General features: G+C 36.2%; 1 protein-coding gene across 1 annotated transcript in view; it reads right to left on the bottom strand.

Annotated features, from left to right (window-relative positions):
* Positions 1–23696, bottom strand: part of mboat2a (membrane bound O-acyltransferase domain containing 2a) — a 75669-nt gene that overhangs the window by 5416 nt on the left and 46557 nt on the right. Inside the window, exons 4-12 of the mRNA XM_065288467.2 lie at positions 20125–20220; positions 19528–19583; positions 13930–13984; positions 8506–8689; positions 6135–6327; positions 5144–5247; positions 4985–5049; positions 2234–2366; positions 1677–1828 (exon numbers count right to left, since the gene is read on the bottom strand). Coding sequence (XP_065144539.2) covers positions 1677–1828; positions 2234–2366; positions 4985–5049; positions 5144–5247; positions 6135–6327; positions 8506–8689; positions 13930–13984; positions 19528–19583; positions 20125–20220 — 1038 coding nt within the window. The remainder of the gene's footprint in view (positions 1–1676; positions 1829–2233; positions 2367–4984; positions 5050–5143; positions 5248–6134; positions 6328–8505; positions 8690–13929; positions 13985–19527; positions 19584–20124; positions 20221–23696) is intronic.

Raw genomic sequence — 23696 nt, 5'->3', positions numbered from 1 at the left:
CTTAAAATAGCATAATGAACCACGCGCAACGCGCCACTGTGTTTAGACTAGTTTTTTTTTGGTCAGTGGCGCAATTGTTTTTTGAAACTGCAAAATAGCATCAGGTATGGTTTGCGCCGCAACACGCCTCCTTTTTGCGCTGAACCGCCCAGGGAGCGCAAGTTCATTCCCTAGTTTGCCGACGTGCGTCTGTGGAGGGAAAAACCCGCGGTGCGCCAGTGCAAAATACGAATGATACATGCGTCACTGACAAAGTCAATTGCGCTGGGTGCAAGATAGGGCCCTATATGTTTGAGCATGTATCAGACGAAGACACAGATTTTGAGGAGTAAACAATTGTTTGGGGTTTGGAAATGGATGTTTCCGAGTGGAAAGTTTATTTGGGCTTTTCAGTATGGACCTACACAACATAAATATAAGTTAATGTCAATAGTAAAACCTCCGCCTAAAAGCTAGCATATAGCATTAAAGGCGGGGTACATGATTTTTGAAAAACACTTTGGGGCCGACTACCAAAACACACCTGTAGCCAATCAGCAGTAAGGGGCGTGTCTACTAACCAACATCATTGCCTGGGTTGCATATGTGCGGGGCTGGTCTATCAAAAGAAGTTCCTGATTCTATTGGGGTAGGACGTGTTTGTTTAGGTGATTTCAAATACCAACAATGGCTTTCAGAGATCATGCACCCCGCCTTTAACTAGCATATAGCCCTAACTCAGCAGACACAATTTTGTTTTTAGCATTGTAACAACATTGTAATTAATTGAATGTGTAATTTAATGTTGGGGCATACATCTCGACTGTTACGACATAGTTGGTGTTATGTTGAGATTGGCCTTTTTTTTTCAGCAGTCTTTTGCATGCCAGAGGTTTACAAAAGAAGGAGAAAACAATCGCGTTTGAGGCTCACAATATGTCATTACCATGTACAGAACACTTATTATTCATCTATGCCAAGCTAAATACAGTTTTACATTCTACGGCACCTGTAATAACCAAACAGATCTGGGGCACCATTCACTTCCATAGTATTATGTTTCATACTGTGGAAGTAAATGGTGCCCAAGATCTGCTTGTTTACAAATATTCTTTAAAATATCTTGATTTGTATTCAGCAAAACAAAGAAATAATAAAAAATTTGAGTGAACTATCTAGGCTTTACCACTCCATATCTTAACAATGAAGTCCCCTTAGACCCAACATCTTCTGAACATATGCTTCTTGACCCTGATGGGATCTGACCCCTTTCAATCCTATCGCAGCGCTCCTTAATTAAAATGCTTTATGCTTTTCAAGGGTGAACTCACTTAACACCGTTCCAACAAATGACCGTCACAGATTTCTTTTATCTCAGCCGAGCCTGTGAAATAAATGATCCACTCCCATGCAGATCATAAAGTGTCACCAGCCGAGAAGAGATAAATTCACATTCGCATTTTTACCTGTCAGCTTCACGTCGTCCGCTGATATCTTTTCAGCAATGGCTCAACGGTACGGGGCAAGTTTATGATATCTTCCGAAATCCTTTCTCTTCCTCATTAATGTTTTATCACCCAAGCTTGCTCGTAAATAAACTGAAATGGCCGATCCACTGAGGTCCCTAACAGCATCAGGACTTGTCCTTGTATTATGCTGAATAAACAAGAAGTGTCACATATTGGTGCATTACTAACCTATAAAACTTAAGTGAAGGCCCCACTGTCAGCAGTACAAATGGCACAACTGTGTAACAAATGGCAATCTGCGTGCAGGCCCACGTGATCACGTCGTAGATGAGCTTGAGTGTGGCTGAGCTCAGGAAGTGCTGTCTTACATTGTGCCTGACCTGAAATACAAAAAATGGTACAGCTTTGAAATTTTTAAGATACAGAATGATTCGAAAGACAAAAATAAATGGGCCTTACAACCCTTTTGAACATTAGCTTGGTCGTATGTGGATTTGTTATGGAGTTTGCTAAGGATCTAACACAGCATGCAGCTAAATACATGGGCGAGATAGATCAGCTTTTTAAAAGGACCTCTGCTACCAAATGACCTACTTTGTCCTTTAGTTTGGGAAACTTTGATCATACCACACAGCAGATATACAAAATGTGACTGCACAACTAATAGCCTTAAACAAGCCTTAATAACTTAGTTTTTTACAGACATTCCATTACCTGAAAGAGCTCAGAACGAATCTTTAGAAAACAAACATTTTGCTAGCTCATCCCATGTAAAAATCACTCACCGCCCGTGCTGCCTTCGTCATGACGATGCCCGTGATGAAGGTCAGGTAATACCCCGGATACACTCCATGCCATAGGGCCGAGAGCAGGAATGTGGCCGCTGTCGGATTGTACGGGCAGCGTTCGTAACAAACCCTGTAAGCAACAGCACCATAAGAGCTCATAATGTGTCTGAGATTTCAGGACGTAAATACTCAACAAAAAAAAAATTTGTATGAAGTTAGGCCTGGGCCGGTATGAGATTTTGGCGGTATGATAACCTTAAAGGTGGGGTGCATGATTTTTGAAAAACACTTTGGAAAAGTAGGGGCGTGTTTGTTTAGGTGATTTTAAAGATCAACATTGGCTTCCAGAGATCATGCACCCCGCCTTTAAAGGTGCAGTCCATTTTCTTAAAAAAAAATCCAGATAATTTACTCACCACCATGTCATCCAAAATGTTGATGTCTTTCTTTGTTCAGTTGAGAAGAGATTATGTTTTTTGATGTTATGTTAAACATCCCAGGATTTTTCTCATTTTAATGGATTTTAATGGACCCCAACGAGAAGGGTCTTATCTAATGAAACGAGTGTCATTTTTGACAAGAAAAATATGCACTTTTAAACCACAACTTCTCGTCTATCTCTGGTCATGTGATGCGCCAGCGCGACCTCACGCAATACGTCATCACGTAAAGAGGTCACAGAAGACGTATGCGAAACTACGCCTCAGTGTTTACAAGCGTGGAGAAAGAGGACCGTTCCGACGTTGTTTTATGTCGAATGATACTAATTAATGTCTTTGTGTAAGTTTATTGGTTCAAATGGATCGCAAATGTGCGTTTCATATATGTAACGCGTGACCTTTCTATGTCATTACGCAATTACATGAGGTCGCGCTGGCGCGTCACAGGACCGGAGGAAGACAAGAAGTTGTAGTTTAAAAGTGCATAATTTTTAATTTTCTTGTCAAAAATGACAATCGATTCACTAGATAAGACCCTTATATCTCGCTTGGGATCGTTTAGAGTCCTTTAAAACTCTGTTGAAAAAAACTGTTAAGTGTTGAGTTAAGTGTTAAGTGTTGGGCTCCATTAAAGTCCATTAAAATGAGAAAAATCCTGGAATGTTTTCCTCAAAAAACATAATCTCTTCTCGACTGAACAAAGAAGGACATCAACATTTTGGATGACATGGTGGTGAGTAAATTATCTGGATTTTTTTTTTAGAAAATTGACTAATCCTTTATGCAAAAACACAAACAACGTCTATATACAAAAAACTGGACACAATAAATTTTATTTTTAAGCAACATACAACATGTATGCTGGGTGAAAATAAAGCCTTTAAATTATATAAAAAAATATTTTTGTAATATATATTAAGGGCCCTATTTTAACGATCTAAGCGCATTGTCTAAAGCGCAAAGCGCAACGTCTAAATGGGCGTGTCCGAATCCACTTTTGCTAATTTAACGACGGGAAAAATGGTTTGTGCGCCGAGCGCATGGTCGAAAAGGGTTGGTCCTATTGTAATGGGAGTATTTTGGGCATAACGTGCAGTAAACCAATGAGAGTCTCAGCTCTCATCCCCTTTAAAAGCCAGTTGCTCTGGCGCTATGTCTAATCCCTATTTAGATGACGGACTTTGTAAACTGAAAAACTAAGCGGAGGAAGAAGATCCTCAGTTTAAGATTAATGTTAAATAATTGTGTTGTTTTTCACTTGTATTGAAATTGTTATTTTTTTATTAAAACCTTTAAAACCCGTTTTCTTTTAGTCATGGAAGTAAAAAAGCAGGCTTGTAATTGCTTTAAATGTATGGCTATCAAATATCATAAAAAAATAATTTACAAGTATGTAAGATAAGGTTTGTACTCTAAAAATCCTTACAGGAGATAAAGAATTTACAAACTGCTCTCCTCACGTTTCAGCACTTTGGACAGCGTTTTTTTTAGCAAAGAGTTTTTTTTAAGCATTACTTAAAAATGTTTCTCATCTCACCATATCCGCAAGTACAGAGTGATCATATACAATAAATCCGTGAGGTAGCATTAAAAAAAAAAAACATTTAAAAACAGACGAATTTGTTTAAAGCAAAGCATTTATTTACTTACCAGGCTGCAGGTGAAGCAGCTCTTTGTGCCTTCTAACGTCTCATAATTAGTCCTCATTTATGTCCAAGAGACTCAATAATAATCTTTTACATTCAATCCTTTAATCTTTCATATTTAAAAGCATTTTTGTGCTGCTGCGCATTCATGTACTTTGTGATAAGCAAACCCGCGTTGTCCTCCCGTGTATAGGCGCATTTTACTAATGCGCTCTTTAAATAACATAAAACACATTGCGCCATTGACTTTAGACTTTAGACACGGTTTTTGTTGGTCAATGGCGTAGTCTATTTTAGTTGCCTCAAAATAGCAACGCGCCAACAATGCGCCTGAACACACCTCGTTTTCAGACCAGAACGCCCATGGGCGCAAAAGGGGGCGCAAATTCATTTGCTATTTAAACAACGCGTCGCTTAACGTGAAAATTAGGGTGGAAACTAGCGAAAGACACTTGCGTCGTGCATTGCGCCGGGTGTAAGATAGAGCCCTAAATGTAAAGTACATGACTCAATGATTTAATTAGTTTTGTGTAAACCCAGCTTATACCTTGCAAACAGAATCACAGAAAATATTAGTGTTTTTGAACCCTCGAGTCGACTGTTTATAACCTTGGTATACCTTGAAACCGGTAACCAGCCCATGCCTATTCTCAGGTGCTTACCTTTTTAACCAAAGGGCTGTCTGAATGTTCCAGTTATCCAGGAACATCTTAAAGCTGGTGGCAAACTGTGTGGAACATAAGGAAAAATGTAAATATTAGGATGTGGGTCTATGATAGATGTAAACTGGTGGAAGTACTGGAGCAGATTCTGTCTCTTACCTCAATGTCCAGTACATTTAAGTTTGATATCCTGTTCCATTTTGGGGTACCGTCTGTGTTATAGCCATTAAACCCAAAACCAGCTGCATTATTGATGGCATCAGCTGTGGAATAATGAAAGCATTTATTGGTACAGTGGAGAAATGTGAAAATTCACCAAAAAATGAGAGATTTTTTTTACAAAAAACAGTGCATTCATTTGTTTCACAAAAGAAAAAGAAACTTTATTCCAATGCAGCTTTCATGTAAATGTTGTTATAATTTAAGCAATTTATTCTGGCAATGACCAGTAAAATCTTAATTTTTACAAAAAGTATTTTTGTACCGTGGAAATTACTGGGACATTTTTTTGCTAAAAAGCCCATACATTTTTCCCATACACTTTTGGATTATCTAAAAAAAATAAGCTCTGCATGTGTTTGACAAAAGTTGATCACACTTCACAGATGAACACAAATTTTATGAATTTCAAAGTCTAAATGTGTTTATTAGAAATAGAAAGACATTTAAACTTCAAAATCTTCTGTGAAGATCATCTTGTTGGACAAAACATGTAAGTGTCATATACTTTTGTTAAACACATAGCTTATTTATTGCAATAACTAAAAAGTCTATGGGAAATTTTTTTGGGTGAAGGAACCAGTGTCCCGCTAACTTCCGAGGTTGGCCTACAAAAAAACGTCATCTCTGTGATGGGACTTCTTGCCAAGGAATGATCACATTTGGTGGTTTTTGGCTCTGTTCAAAATCATTCATGATAGCAACTTGCAAATATACAATAATTTATGTTAAGCATCACACATAGAAAATGTAATGCCTTTTTTGGACACATGATGGCAGTATAACACACTGTCTGAACATGCAAAGACTTATTTAAATCATCCAAAAGAATTTCTAACATTGAAAGAAGCAGATGATCTTTATCACGCGTATATACAGATCAAAATGTATTATTCAAAAATAATACCCGGTGCCCATCTGTCCTACTCACCTAACGTCCATATAAAGTAGTACTTGGGGCGCAATGCCAGCATGGAGATGTAGAGGTAAAGGACCTGGATGTAGAAGGGGTTAGAGGCCATGAATGAGTCATCGATGACATAACCAGTGGGGTAAGCGGTGTAGATCACCATATAAACCATCAGGGACACAGCGCACGTGCACAGCTTCTGGATCACATCCCACTACAGGAACAACACAAATATCATCACTGAGATCATTAACATCTTAAAAATGTGTTTTATACTGTCAATACATAGTTTCAAGCTGTGGCACAGTCGGCAAAAACACTTAAGCTACAATGTAAAAAAAAATCCTTGTTGCACTTACATTTTTTAGTTAAATCAACTTAAATTTTCTATTCATTTCAACTTCTTGACTAGAAAGGAGTTGCTATAAATTATACAATTTGAATTAGCTTAAGTTAATTCAACTTTATTTTTATATTTTATAGCAACTTACATTTTTAAGTTTAATCAACTTGACATTACATTCAATTTAATTACATTGTATAACACTGTAAAAAATACTTTGCTGCCTAAAAACTTTTGTTAAATCAACTCAGATATACTGAGAAGTCATGTCAACCGAGGTGAGTTGTCACAACTTATAAAATATAGTTGAGAAAAGTCAACTTAATTTTATAAGTTATAACAACTCACCTGTAGTTATAACAACTCATTTCTAGTCAAGATGAATAATGATAAGTTGAAATGACTTGTAAATCTGAGTTGATTAAAAAAATTTTTAAGGCAGCAAAGTATTTTTTAAAGTGTGGTGTTGAATCAGAGAAGTTAAATTAATTTAAAAAAAATTGGGGCAACAACTTTCCTCCAATTTTTTAAGTAATGTGAACTAAAACAAATACATTTAACTTAAAATTTCTAGTAATTCCAACTTAATTCAGAAAGTTCAGCAAACTTAATTTTAAGTTGATTTAACTTGAAATAATTAGTAATATCAATTGCGCTGTCCAGCATCTCCATTTAGTTAACAAAGTTACTTTTAGTGTTATAAATGGCATTATAAACACAAAATTCACGAATGACAATACAGTAGACTTAGTCATTGAATAAACTTGATTCTCCACATTAACACACACAAAACTGCGTTTTTATTTTTACATGAATTGTCAGTACTGTAGAGAGAACTACAATAAAATGTGCTGAACAGCGTTCATGTAAGTAAACACTGATCACACAAACTGTAAATTCACAAAGTTATAATTTACAACAAAACAACATTAATTATATAAGAGCTTAATGACATTTTATTAACAATTATTTAAGTAGTTAAAGTTCTTATCAGTTCTCATCTGTGAACATGTACTGATCATTTTAGGTTCATTTTACTTGAATGTCTTAGTTTAAGGGTTCTTATATGCTTAACAGTTAAATTAACTAAGATTTTTTAAGTGTATGTGCAAAACATAAAATATTAAGTGATGTTCACTTTATTGTTTAAGTATAGACAATATCTGGGTTAACAGTGTAGTGAAGTTGTCACAAAACTTCAATGTTTAAGACAAAAATTAATTTACATAAATGTGTTTTCTTAGCATGTTGCTTTTGACATTTATGCTGTTTAGTGCAGGGTTTCCCAAATTAGCAATGAGCCATCATTGTGTGATAGAAAAATTCCTCTCTTCTTGCTGCTGAGCTGATTCAGCAAATGTTACGTTGTTGTTTGTCAATTGGGGATGAAACGCATACATCACTGACAGTATTTAATGAGCTTTGGAGCATTTACAAGTGATTTGGGAGATGGTTAAAACTGTTGCTGAAAGCCATTCAATTGAGTGAGCAGCACTGTATTATTCCTGAGGAGGAAATGATGTTAAAAGCGCTTTAATTATCATCTATACAAAACTCCTGAAATATGAAATTCTGTCTATAAAGGTTTTCATTCATTGCAAAATAAAACGTAAAAATTCTGCGCTCTTTAGGACACATAAAGGGTAAAGTATTACTTTAGCAGTGCAAAGGTCTTGAATTCCATTCCCAGGGAACACATACTGATAAAATGTGTATGACATTGAAACCACTGTTGCTTTAAATAAAAGTATTTGCCAGAAGCTTAAACAGGAGTAGTGTTTAGCTTAAATGTACACTTACAGATATCTTGTGTACATCTTTTATCTGGCTTAATACAGTCACACAACACCAGCATTGTTCTTCACGAATCAAGTTTCCTCACCAAAAATAAAAGAACAGGTTCTGCCGCACGCAAAGTTTCATGTTTAATCTTGTTTAATTTACCGTGACTCTCTCTATTTACACTAAATGGAACAAAAGACAAATCTCAGCTCTCATATAAAACACGTGATCACCAGAGGGCGAAAGACAGGAGATGGGCCGCTGTACCTTAGGTGAAGGGTCGCTTTGCTTCAGTTTTCCGTTCTCTTTGCCGTTTGACTCCAGATGTTTAGGCTCATAGCATTTGCCTTCTATAAAGCCGATGTAATCATTGTAGGAGCAGGTCGGTCCGGCCAGAATTCCCATGAAATTACAGTTATAGCTTAGATACTCCAGCAGACTGGGCATCTTTCTGTGAAGGAATCATAAAGAGAGAAAGATAAAATTGTCATACAGTGCACACAAAACATGTCAAGTACCAGAATATGGTTTGGTCTTTAGGGATAACAAAACAAACATTTTTAAAATTATATACTAAAATGTAACATTAAACAATATTTTTTGTCATTTAGCATACACTTTTATCCAAAGGGACTTACAAAAGGGAAAAAAGGGTCATTTGTCTTAGATCACAGCTTTAAACGATAATATTGAAACATTACTGTGTTAAAAACATATTAAAGGTGTAACAAGAAACTTCCCATGTGAATATTGTTTTCGATCAGTACACTGAAATGACTCATACGAACAAACCAATTTACTGAAGTAAAAAAATATCTACTAGACATTTCACACTACTAGAATTTCGGTTAGTTAACACTGCAACCACAAAAGTTTTCAGTATTATAATAAGGATTTTGACACCTTGGTTCCAAAATTGTTTAAAACTGTAGTGTTTAGTTCTAGGGTGTGACTTCCCAACCCCCTTCAGAATCCTGACAACTTCCTATGTGGACACTAGCTCACATGATAAAGTGGGAATTTTCCGTTGCTTGGCAACAGTCTTCAGCTCTGCTTGATAAGCTGTTTTTCGGGACTTGCAGCAAGTGGGTTGTTTTGAAAATGACAGTGCAAAATTAAAATCAAAACTGTTGTGAATGTTGTGCACTGTCTGAAGGGATTAATACACACCTTATTATCGTCATGTTGTGTAAGTTTCAATAAGTCAATAGACCATAAAGGGGAAGTGCAGCAGTTTTAATATTAAAACTCTTTCTTCTGACCAATATGTGGGTTGACTTCCTGAGGAATGTAAATATGCATTTTTTTAAACTTCCTTAAAAGTTTGTGACCCTTTCTGTGAAATCAAAGTTTGATTTAAGTCATTAATTTCTAACATGACCTCACTGAGTCAATATTAAATATATCAAGGTTAAGTTTTGACATAATGGTCTTTACATAATGTAGGATGATTTTATGTTGTTTTACTGACAGGGTCACATTTTGAAGTTTTCTAAAACAACTTCTGCTTTCATCAATGATAAATGATGATGATTTATCCATGCCATTCTGTTTGGTGCCGATAGTGGCACAGAAATAATGCGCTGCGCCTTTAAGATGCTCCAGACATGAAGCCGATTTCAATTTGTGATTGAAAATACAGTATACGTTTGCTACAAATATCACTTTTCATTATAGTGGATAGGGCTGTCACAGTTATGAAATATGGCTGATGTTTAAATGTCTCATAAATTGTGACGATTTTGATGATTAATTGCCTGTTTTAGGGCTTTGACATTTAATTCTCATACATTTTTTGTTTGTTCATGAAATAATTCACACATTGTTGTGATTATTTAAATGAAACATTTTGCAAGGTTTACCTGGCAGTAAATAACATATATTTAAAAGTAATTATTTAATAAATATATATCTTTCAAAAACTGAAAATTCTTTATAAGAAATAAACACAATAAAGGGTCGGAAAAATAACAGAAAATAAAAATGCAATCAAAATAAACTGACTATGCCAGAACTAGTAGCCAATCCTACTAAGGTCATATTAGTACTGGACCACATGTCTGTAGTGGCTGCAAAAAAATCCTTCACTTCAAAAATCCTGCATGCTTCACTTCCCTAAATTTGAAATTGCTGTTTTGGAAATGCATGTTTTACCTGGCAATTCAGACTGCTTATCAAAGTTTTGCAGCATTTCTTTAGATGCTGCTTTTACACTTTATTAAATGGCCTTGCAATGTTTCGTGTTACACTGTCAGTTAAAGGACAAGTTCGGTATTTTAGACTTAAAGCCCTGTTTTCAGATTGTTTATGGTCAAATAGAATGGTTTTGACTGAAATTTTGACATTTGCGGCTGCCCTGAGATTTTTCGCGTGTTTGTGTTTCCCCTCACACCTCTAGAATGGGTTTAATGGTGCACTGGAACAATCCTTCCTAAAATGCATTAAACTTTCGTTTACAAAGACGTGAAACTCACCGAGTGGTCAGGGGTGTTCACTGATATGCTCACACAAAAATCGCTGCAAAAGATGCTTTCCAACAGCTGTTTTAGCATTCGTTGTTAACTTGTGGACCTATTTTTCCGCTCGTACATTCTTCCGCTTAGAGCTTGAATAATAGACACTCCAGCCCAGGTGGTGGCGCTAATCCGCCATTGCCAATTGCAAGAATAGAAACAAAGTTCCCGGCGCGGAGTAATACCGTACCTCCAGAGGTGTAAAGTACTCGAGTAAATGTACTTCGTTACTGTACTTAAGTATTTTTTGGGCTACTTTGTACTTGTACTGAGTATCAAAAATATAAGCAACTTTTACTCTCTACTCAATTACATTTTTGATTGGGTATTTGTACTCTTTACTCCACTACATTTGAAATGACACTTAACGTTACTCGCTACATTGTTTATTCGTCAAATAAAAATGAGACGAAAGTGTCAGAGGGTGATGATGGATAGAATCTGTGGTCGCGAGGTTACACGCACACACACACAACTGAGGGACTTCATTTGGCTCTGCGCAGAGCAATCGTATGACATCAAAGTACTGCGAGAGCGAATCAAATGCATATGGAGAAGTCTGGTCTCGCGGTACTTTGATGTCAAACGCTGAATGGCTTGCGTTGAGCCACCGTAGCGGGACATCTGCATGCTGCGTATGTCATAAACGTAGAGAAAAGTTCGCGTCTGGTCTGAGAGAAGAGATAAAGAGCAAACATATGGATGCATATCACATTTGCTTCAGTCAAGGGACCCTTTGTTAAACATGTGATGCCACAATCAAAATAAAAGTGATGCGCGATTGCAGGAGGGTCATCCCGCAACTCAAAGGCAAGCACAAATGTTTATATACTCTGATGCTACCTTATCAGCTAACCTGAGCTGGTACATAACTTGATATAACTTACTATATAAACCAGCGAGGTCCTGTACTGATTGCCCGAGTAACTTAAGTACATTATAAGATTGATAATAAGATAATTTCACTGTCCTCACATTTAATCAAGTATGCTGTAATGTATTTACTGTAAAGAGGGATGCATGACGGAAGAAATGTAGTGCACTTAATGTGAGATAGTGTTGTTACGTACTACATGTGTTAACAATTAATCTTTCAAATGAACAACTTCACGTTTTTAATATGCATTATCATATTTCTGTTAGTGTAATTTTAGTTTACTGGAATTTTTTAAATATTAAAATTATATCTTTTTTAGGATAGGCCTATATAAGAATATTTGGTAACACTTTACAATAAGGTTCATTAGTTAACAGTAGTTAATGTATTAACCAACTTGAACAAACCATGAGCAATACATTTGTTACATTATTTCTTCATCTTTGTTAATGTTAGTTAATAAAAATGTAAGCTTTAATTGTTTGTTCATGTTAGTTCAGAGTGCATTAACTAATGTTAACAAGCTTTTAATAAAGTATTAGTAATTGTTGAAATTAACATTAACAAAGATGAATAAATGCTGTATAAGTGCAGTTCATTATTAGTTCATGTTAACTAATGTAGCTAACTAATGTTAACTAATGAACCTTATTGTAAAGTGTTACCATATATTTATATCACAAAGTTAGGCTATATGTTTTTCAGCATGGCACATTCAAGTACACAATGACACTAGACTAAAATTAAATGGGTTTAAATTAAATTTAATGTAGATTTCTAGACTAAAATCTCATGGTATTTAGTTGAATAAAATTAGACTAAAACTAAATCAATTCAGATGACAAAAATATGACTAAAACTTAATTAAATTTTAGTCAAAAGACTATGACTATGTTTAATCTGTGTTTGTTCTGCCAGGTCAAAATTTTGAGGTGTTTGATTTCTTTTCTATATTAGGAAATAAAACCTCATAAATAAACTTTCTTAGTTTTCACTGCCCAGACCTACAATGTCTCTTTGTGTTGAGGACTAGTGCATCTTTGAGCCAACATTCAGTATGAGTAAAAATACTTGAGTACTTTTAAATTGGGTTACTTTAATACTTTTACTCAAGTCGTATTTAAATTGGTGACTTGTAACTTGTAGTGGAGTAATTTTTACAGTAAGGAATTTGTACTTTTACTCAAGTATGGCTTTCAGCTACTCTTTACACCTCTGCGTACCTCACAGGACATCTAATACAAGTCAATGGAGTTGGTAAAAACTACGATAAAACCTGTTGGAATGCGTCTTTTGGAGCGATTTTTGTGTGAGCATACCAGTGAACACCCCTGACCACTCGGTGAGTTTCACGTCTTTGTAAACGAAAGTTTAATGCATTTTAGGAAGGATTGTTCCAGTGCACCATTAAACCCATTGTAGAGGTGTGAGATGAAACACAAACACCCGAAAATTCTCAGGGCAGCCGCAAATGTCGAAATTTCAGTCAAAACCATTCTATTTCACAATAAACAATCTGAAAACAGGGCTTTAAGTCTAAAATACCGAACTTGTCCTTTAACTCTTTCACCGCCAGCGTTTTTAAAAAAAGTTGCCAGCCAGCGCCAGCGTTTTTCATGATTTTCACCAAAGTTTAATGCCTTCCAGAAAATATTCTTCTTTAAATAAATAAACATACAATATACCAAATGAAATAACAGACCCTCTGCTTTCAAACAAAAAAAACCGTTTCATCTTACCTTTAGTGGTTCTTTTGCAATCAGCTTTTGAATATGGGTAAGTTTTTGCAAAAACACCACATTTTGAGCAAAAAGCAAAAATAATTCCATTTTTGTGACGGACTTTTCATAGAGATCCCATTCAGAGCGATCTTTAAAACAGACACGGGCATGCAGCCGCTTGCCATAGGGCAATACTTTCGGTTTAAAAAAGTTGCGGAAGGGCGCCACATGGTGGATAATAGCGGTATTACGGAAAGACGGAAAATCCCGTCATTGGCGGGGAAGCGTTTTCTCTTAATTGACGAGATATCTCGTCAATGGTGGGGAAAGAGTTAAGGAGCGCCATCTGATACTGTCATTCATACAGGTGCTGCAGCTCCCCCTTGTGTTTTTTAGAGAGATGTGCAATCATTGTGGTGATCTGAAATCATCGTGATGAGGTCAAACAATCGCGATGAGACAATTATTAAATCATTGTGACAGCCCTAGTAGTGGCCACACAAATGTGTTTTTAATTTTTTAATCAGGCAGATAGTAAAAGAGTGATCTCAACCCACACAAACATACCTTTCACACATACCTGACAGCAAGATACTTCTGAGTGGGCTTTAGATGCTCTTCTCTTTTGGTCATACCTGTGGAAAAACACAAAACATAGTGCAAATTATCAAATACAGGCCTATATTGCATTGGAAATTAGGAACATGTTCAAGTCGATTATAAAGCTGCAGAATTACTGCAGTAGCAGTGATTTGTACTATACTGTAGTAGTACTGCAGTGTGGTTTACACTACCCTGAAGAAACAGCAGATAAACTCTGAGACAGCAAATATGTGTGAATGACGGTGATGTCAAAAAATTAAAATCACACACAGATAGCAAGTACAAACAGAATATATAATCACATGTATGTGGCCACACATTAAGACATCTGAATGCAAACTTATACTTATTAAAGGTCACACTACACATTATGTACACTTATTAGGCAGGTGAATCAAGTGCACGATAAATACATTATTTTTAAATTTTAGCTAATGTTGGGAAGTTACTACAGACTAAAGCTTTTGTATATTAATTGTTTGGTGCAGAACCAATTTTGCATAATTTATATCCATTCACAAAAACGACATGATAATGCGGTGTAATACAGCCTTAAAGGGATAGTTTACATTAAGTGTTTTCTGGTTACTATGGGAGTAGATGGTGACCACATCAATCACATTCCACGCCTATAGTAAACAGAAACCCTTCAAGCTTTACAATGTCTCAGAAGTGTTAAACAAATAACTCCACTTGACTTGTGTCAATAGGAAACACAATACAATGTCACACCCCAGGGATTCAAGCAATAAACAATACATACATGCAGAATATTAAAGGTAATTTAGTACTGGTTTGAGTTTATTTCTCTATAAACTGAATGAGGGAGGAGTTTGTTGCATAACTTTATTAATGCAATAGATTATGATGTCACATTACTGTAGATCAGAGCTTGCAGGTTTCATAGTGAATCATCAGCTAAGAAGTGCTGGGCTACAGTTTCAGCCAGCTGTTGGTGTGCTCATACTTCAGGGAAATGGGATGTGCCGTATTAATCTTTCCAGAACGGCTTTTAAAGGAAACATGGAGGGTGTGTTAATATTTCTGTGAGACTGTAAAAGTGACTCTGCGGTTAATTACACATCTAAAAACTATGACTGGACTGTAATCGATTCTAGCTTATCAGCTGCCCCGACTAACTGGGCACTTGGCCAATCGTTGATAAAATGAGAGCGGATTACTTAAATATTTAAATGTTATTATTTACACACACTTAAAAAAATGCTGGGTTGTTTCAACCCATGTTTGGGTAAAATATGAACAAACAGTTGGGTTAAAGGGACAGTTCATCACCCCAACATTTTATAGATATTTTGAGCATTGTTTGTAACAATTTTATAGCACCATGTTTGGAACAACTTGGGTGTGTGAATGACAAAATGTTTATTTTGGGGTTAATTATCCCTGTTTATGGTTAATTAAACCCTGCGATTGATGTTTGTCTATCAACCGTATTTTCGAACGTGGAAGTGACATATTTCACTTTTTTGTGCGAGACGTCTGTTTCAATAGCCGGCCGGTAGAAAACAGTGAAGTGGGAGCACGCATAAAACATGATTAAAACAGTTATGGTAAATATTTACTACAATTCAAAAAATTATTTTCAAGAAAAAATTTTCTTAGTATTTTTGTTTTCAGTAAAAATATCTAAAAATTCTTAAATTAAGATTATTTTTCTTGATAAGTAAAACGACCCAAGTTTTTAGACCAAAAATATCAAATTAAAGTGATTTTGTGCATAAAACAAACAAAAAATCTGCCAATGGGGTTTTCTTGAATTTAGTGTTTAAAGTGCACGTAACACACGCTGTTTCTGCATTTCTGATGTTAATCTGGAGTACCTATAGAGTAGTATTACATTCTTTATATCTCTGAAGAGTCTTTAGTTTAATCAGATTTATAAAAGAAATATTAGCTTTACCGAATCTTTCCGATAACGTACGAAAAAATGAAGAAGGAGGAGTTACTATCGTGGGAGGAGCGAGTACGAGTCATGCAACCCTATAAAACACTGTTTTAACTTATGATTCACTACATGTTTGTGTCATTTATATGATATGCACGCGGCTATTTCCAACATAAGACAGAAGTCTTACTTAAGCAAAACAAAAGCAAAACTCCGCTGCTACCCCGGATAATAAACTATATCCATTGTTTTCATAAGGCTGCCTTTCTTATCCTTATCCAAAAACACATTTCTGCTTTCGTGCCCTTGTTGAGTTTTGAAATTAAACAAAGCTGTGTCACGTGATATGATGTTTGCAAGTTCTAGCGTCTCCCGCTGATTGACGGGTGGGCGGGGTTTTACGGGGGAAGTGCCCATATAAAGAAGTGATACGTATAGAAAACCCCTGAAACGTCAGCTGGACCTGTAATCGAAAAAAAACTTGTACGAACCCTGGCGAAGTGCATTCGGCACAGAAATACTAATGGGTGTAACACGCCCAACTACTTTTTTGACACTTTGCATACGTTTAGCATGAGGAAACAACTCTATAACTGTGTTAAAGGCGTTCTAAGCGAATCTGCGAGACGTTAGTTTTTGTTGACGTTTGAATTGTTTTCAAACAGACGGAGCGTAGTTAACTCCTCCCCCTCCCCCTCCCTTCCGTGCTTTCATGAACGCGCCCAACCCCCACCCCCAAATCCTTTTTGTCGTTTATTGGCTGGAACACTTTGTTTTGTTTTGTGGTGCTAGGTTTGGCCACTATGTTGATATTGCCATTTGTGAAGCCTGGGCTGTCTACAGAGATCGCGTTTTTTACAGTTTGATCAGCGGACAAGCAGCAAGCAGATAGTGAGGAGATGTTTCCGGTATGTAACATAAAATGTTTTATGGTCTAAAACGCGTCAATTCGCTTAGAGCGCCTTTAAGTCAGAATGCTTGAAATACCATTGAACCTCCCCTTTAAGAAAAATTTTCAAGATTTTTTTGCTTACCCCATTGGCAGATTTTTTTGACTAAAGCTCAGCTTTGTGAAGACACAATGTGAAAAGTTTATGAAGACAAAGCCCCGAACAATCATTATAAAATATATCCACAAAAGAGGATAATAAATAACTTAAAATAAAATAAAATTGTAGTTAATGCATGCTTTATTAGCCCTGGCTTTTTGTTTTATTATGCATTTTTTGTAAATTCATATAAAACCCAGATTCCCTAATACACTACCTTTTTGCCAAATTGTTTTCCAATAAAGTTTGTTGTTTGTCCATTGTGTGCCATACAGCTCATATTTGGATGGTTTAATCTAACCTGAGGGGGCATTAAAAGCAACTATTGAACATACTGAGAGGAATGAAAGTTGCTAATCCTGAAGCCACCCAGTCAGTCCTTTATCAATGAGCCAGATCATCCAGAATTATGTGGAAATGCAGCATACTTAGCATCACAATAAATAAATCTCACAGTTACAAAAGAAGCCACAATGAGTCGAATGAGGTGACTGTGGTTTATCATGCGAAACATCCAGCTTGCAACTCAAACAACTCTGGAGTGCAGAGCCAGCAGTGTAAATCAATGACATACGAAGACACGCCACATAGTCAGAGAGGATTCAATGGTAACACTTTACAATAAAGTAAATACATTAGCTAACACTGAACAATACTTTTACAGCATTTATTATTAGGTCATGTTATTTTCAGCATTTACTAACAGTAGTGGGTTTAAGCTTGTTTGGTTGAATCCCCCCAACCCCACCACCACCAGTTAGATAAAGTAAAATATTTTATATAGTCAACATTTAAAACCTTTCATAAAAGTTCTTGTCTTAGGACAACTTTTATGAACTTTTTGAACCACTTCAAATGTTGACTAGGGTAAATAATCTTGCACATTAAACAAACTGCACACAAAATAAATAGTTTTTTACTAAACCTTCCTAACACTGACTTTTCTTGATTTTCTGTGATGGAAAGTCATCAATTAATAGGAATTGTAAGATTAATTCTTATGATAGCACCATGAACTAACATTAATAACTGTATTGGTATTAGCTAAAAAATTAGTAAATGCTAAGGCATTTACTAATGTTAAGAAATACAGCATTACTATAAAGTGGTACAGATTAGCCTTTATGGAAAGAAGTCATAGATTTGCATTTCCTGAAGGATATAGCAGTGTCTGTAATGCAGCAATACAATGGAGTCATAGTTTTAGGTTGGCTTAGTTTTTACCCTTTTATACTTCCATGTAAATGAAACATCCTGTCAGCTACATTTGCTGTCGAGCATCATATTTTCTGACAGCTGCGTATGAGAATCAACGAACATTGAAACACTGCCTTTGTGAAATCCAATCTTAAAGGTCACGTTCTTTCCGATCCCATTTTTTAATATGTAATGTTGCTATCATAGCATAAATAATACCTGTAAAATGATAAAGCTCAAAGTTCAATGCCAGGCGATATATTTTCTTTAACAGAATTCGCCTTTCAAAGCCCACAGCGAACGGTGAGTTTGGACTACAGCCCTCTACTTCCTGCTTTAATGACATCAGTAGAACAGTTTTTTGACTAAACTCCGCCCACACAGTCTGTCAGTCGCCAGCTAAGCTAACGGCGAGCTAAGCTAATCACTCCGCCCAAGTAGCAGTGCTTCGCCTTCTGAGAATATAGTTCCCAGTATGTATACTGTTAAAAGATGGCTGTGTCTCATATGACCTTGTTATTTGTACACAGTGTGACTATACAAATCACAACACATAAATAGGAAAATTTTCACGTTATTTTGTCACTTATTGGGAGCAGTTTGCTAGCTGGAGCCATTTACTTCCAGTCTTTGTGCTAAGCGAAGCTAGCGGGGGCTGCGTTAGACAGAGTTACAGCACGCACTGGGATGAGAAAGGTATGTATGGACTTATCAAACTCTGGGGGATACGGTGAATAAGCTAAATTCCCAAAATGTGGGAGTGTTCCTTTAATGTCTTGTCAGGTACTGTACCGCTGCACCCATATTTATTTACCACTGCACCCATATGATTTTCAGACAGACTCACTTATGATGTGTTTGGGGGCTTGCGACCTCCCGACAGTCAGAATTCGCACTCTGCATGCCCAGCATTAGGGATTATTTTGGTCTCACTGATGCTTAAATGAAAAATTCCTACAGTGGTAAGCATTCCCACAGCATTCCCCTATGGCTTTGACATTAAACATTTATAGGGGCGGTGTCCCGAACAGGGATTAGACTAGTCCTAGACTAAAATAAATGTAAGAGGTGTCCAAACTGAAAACAACTTGCACTGACATATCTTAAAATACATCAGTGCCCTTTGTTTAGCCTCAAAATGCACCCAAGTAATGTTTTTAGTAAGGCATGTTTGTTAAAACTAGTTATGTTTCCTAATTAAATAAGGCCTAGTCCTGGTTTAAGCTAATCTCTGTCCGGGAAACCACCCCTTTTACAAAAAGTTTGAATCAAGGGCATGGGTTTAGAAGAAACTCCAACCAGAATATTTTTTATTATTAAATCTGGCAAACGCTATTATAGATCTACCATCTTTAACTACTATGGCTTTTCCACCAGTCAGTTTGAAATATAAAAAATGAAATTGTGTAAAATCATTACATACCATCATGAATCTCAAATGCCAAAGTAGTAATCTTCTGTGTGATAACCATCATGGGCCTTAAAAGAGAAAGAGAAAAAGAGATGATTCTGGGAGTAGGTGGGTTTATTCAATAGGAATGGGTCAGGCATGTTGACTAGTCAAATAATATCCACCAACTGACTTATCAATAAGTGAATTCAACTAGCTTTTGTAGCTGTGATACTTAAAAAAAGAAGTATTGGATGTAAGTCTAGCATATATCTCTAATGTCTTACTTCTCCATCTCTTCATCCTCTCATTGCCATCATTTATTATTCATACATCTGCACTGACCAGAGCTTTACACCGACCAAAGGTTATTCTGATCAACTTTGATAAATAAAATAAATCACTGTGCTTAAAACAGAAGTTAAAATGCATGTTCCTAAACCTGGAGTACTGTTGTATCGCTGAATTCAAGCTTATTCAAACCATAGGTTATGGAAAACCAGAATATGTACAGTGTTTTTTATGTTTGCAAACATAAATATTAGTCAGATGAGGGCTTTATGAGGTATACGTTCATATCATAGGCTTATTTAAAAAAAAAAAACAATACTACACAACTAATCAACTTACCCAGTGAAGTCTGCCGAGTACATGGCATAGTCAAACACATAGACTCTGGTAATCTGACAGAAAGTGAGGTATCCCATGGTAACCACAAAGCAGTATCTGTGGAAAGGATGACAAAATAGGAGACAAACTTGAAAAATATAAAGAAGGATGATCAATATTGGGCCAGTGTTAGCTTGCTGGCATGAACAAAATAGAAGAGGAAGGGTTCCTGATCGATGCTGACTTGGCCGTCATCTTTTGGACTAGCAAGTAATGTTATATTGCTTGCATAAGTCCTGTCTCGCGCTCGAACACTATTTTTTTTAACGTGAAATTTACTAGAGGCTTCTTGGAGAGTTTAGAGTGAGACTTATATCACGTGACACTGTGGCGCGACGTGGTAGCATCACGGATCTATGACACAGGCTCCCCGGGTTCGATTTTCCTTTAAGGCAATTTTTTAAATATAAACTTTAACCAAGCGACGCCCGTTACAACTGGCTTGTAAACGTGAGCTACGCGATCTTTTGGCGTTTGCCAAAAAAAAACAATAACATGAAATTATATTCATATGACATGCTGGAAGGCACACTTTGTGACCTAAAGAGTCTTCTTCTCCTTTGCGACAGTGCTGCGGCACTTGTGGCCTCTAGGGGCGCTAGAAGTGAAAAATACATGTCTAGCACCCCCTAGTGGCCAAAAAGTTCTGTGGTGTGCCTTTAAGGGGGTTGCACACCGGATGAGAAGCGCACCGCCATAAATTAAAAAACAGAACACATTATTTTCTATAAATGTGCGCACACTGGCAGCGCCTGGCGGCGTCTGTCCGCTGTGACTCTGGACACTCCTCAAATCCCTGTTGTGCTACAGAGCACCACTCACATAGTTTAACATTACATGACATGATATTTGTCCCAAATCGTTAGCGATTAACATTGGCTGCTAACATATATTTAGCATTTTGAAGTAAATGCTATCTGACTAATTAGGTTGTGCTATTTAATGTGCACTTTCGGTGTAATAACTAATCGCAACTAATCCTGAGACAGCACTAATGCATTGCATTTTGACGCAATGTGCATCTGTGGAGTAACGAGAGTCAAAAAAACTATACTTTGCAAGGTTTGCGTTCGACCGTGCGAACGTACACATACGAAAAAACAGACTATACTCTGGGCCTTTATCTACTTATACTTTACTGAAATAACATTTGTCAATGAATAACATATCAAATGTGAACCAATTCATACAAGTAATTTGCATACTACCGAAACAGATTTGAATGGCGGGAGAGAGCAAACAAATCTGTTTTGTTTATTGCCACCTAAAGCGTAAGTTCAGAGCAACTTTATCAAACTATTATTTCTACTCGGTTTATTAACTTCTTCCCACAATGCGATTAAGATGTCTCTTAAAAAAAAAGATAACAAGCACTGAAACCAGTTGAGAATGGTTTCAGTTTAAAGCAAAGGCCTTTGGATTTCCACCCAACTCCAGAGCATTTTGGTGTTACATTTTATTTCCCTGACTTCTCACAAGGGCAAATGTTTGTGAATCATGCCACTGGCTTCACAGCTGACTTAACATATCTACAGTCCTACATGAAGCATTGAGAGGCAGCGCCTGCTCGGGTTACACACTGAAGCCCTTCATAAGAGCTCTAAGCATTACTGTGTGCTATCAAAGACCGTCTTCTGTTCCAGTATACTGTAGGAAGATTGTGCAGAGGTTGTGGCCTGGATGTACAGAGATGGTACAGATAGAAACTGAACTGTTTGCATTTTCCGAAGCGGGTTAACCAGTTCAATTAAAGGGAACATGAAGTACCATGGATTTTGTATTTGAATAGCAGTTGAATACAAACAGAACATTTTATATTAAATGCTGTCGTGCTATCATCACATATGGGATCCACATGGCATTTGATTTTATGGACATGCAAAAGTCTGATAATCTATAAGAATCATAGTTTGATCGATTTTACTTTAATTTCAATCTTTGACATGGCTTTACATGTTATTCATGTACAGCATGACAATGCCACTGTGTATAACATGAGGTTAATTTGACTTTATGGACGTTCTAAAGTCTGATAATCTATGAGAATAGGAGCACCAAAGTTTGGTTGAAGTCTAATGTAAACCACTATTTTAATTAAAAATCTAACTGTGAGCCAGACCACAGTCATCACTCAATATCACATTTTGTCTGACACCATTGGTCTTTTATGACTGAACGAGATAGATTTCCTTCAGCAATGCAGGAATCTATTATAGAAAAAAATGAAGAGATTGGTTCCAAAATGCAATAAATCCATTTTTACAAATTCAGTAAAAACGTGTTTTCTATATCAAGAAAGTGACAAGATGAAAACCACTATTTTCTGTTACAAACTTTCACATAGCATCTTTAGGTTATAATAACATTAAAATTGATTATAAAAACTTATTTTTTCAGCTAAATTCAATAAATCCATGACAATTTTATTTTTTTTCAAAATGCTATAAATCTGTTGAATCAATATATAAATGTGCATTCATCTTTGCCATGTTATATTCAATTAGTTGACTAGTGGTATACACTGATTAAAAAAAGAAACATTAATGGCATTAATCAAAACACTTCGTCATATTAAGAACACTGTCATTGCTGCTATCATTATTGGGTCATCGTCTCTGAACTTTTTTGACAGCTTTCAGCTGTAAAATGTTTTGGTCCTGCTCGATTTTCGTTGACTTTGCATAAAATAATGGAAAGTTTTTCATAAGATCCCCTGGGGTCAATGTGTTAGCATTAGGCATGGGCCAGTATGAGATTTTGACGGTATGATAACCTTAAGCAAAACTATCACGGTATTGCGGTTTTACCATGCCATGTGTTATTTTCAGATGTAAACAAACAACAACTTTTTAACTGGACACAATACATTTTATTTTTAAGAAACATACAACATGTATGCTGGGTGAAAATGAAGCCTTTCAATTATAATTTTCTTTCAAATTTTTTTTGTAATATATATTCAAATGTAAATTACATGACTTAAAGATTTAATTAAATTTGTGTAAACCCAGCTCATACCTTGTAAACGGTATTACAAAAAATGTTAGTGGTTTTGAAACCTTGACTATTTAAAACCTCGGTATACCTTGAAACCGGTAACCGGCCCATGCCTAGTTAGCATGAGAGAAGCTTAATGCAGTCGTGTGAGAAAAAGCAACGGCCGGCATTTTTTCGTCACCCAAGTTGCTTACGTTTATTCCCCGCCACAGAAAATCACCACAGGTTTATCAATGCCATCAAAAGTATTATTTTGTTTGTTCATTTGATAACGAAGTACAAAGTAGATGAGGAAAACTAGGATTCCGCATGTAATCAACGCGCTGCACCATTATAGTTTAAAATGCGTGGAATGGTGCGCTGTGATTTGTTGAGCGGACTGGCGTTTATCGCGTTTCAGGAAAAAGGGAGAAAAGATGACAGAATAACAGAGCGAAAATTGGATTTTGCGTAAAATTAAGAATTTACTTTTTTAATACTGACCTGATACAATACTGATTTTGGTGGTAACAATTTTTTTTTTAAATGGCATTTAT

This window comes from Paramisgurnus dabryanus, chromosome 17, assembly GCF_030506205.2.
Source record: "Paramisgurnus dabryanus chromosome 17, PD_genome_1.1, whole genome shotgun sequence".
Taxonomy (NCBI): domain Eukaryota; kingdom Metazoa; phylum Chordata; class Actinopteri; order Cypriniformes; family Cobitidae; genus Paramisgurnus; species Paramisgurnus dabryanus.
This window is presented reverse-complemented; position numbering and strand designations above follow the sequence as displayed.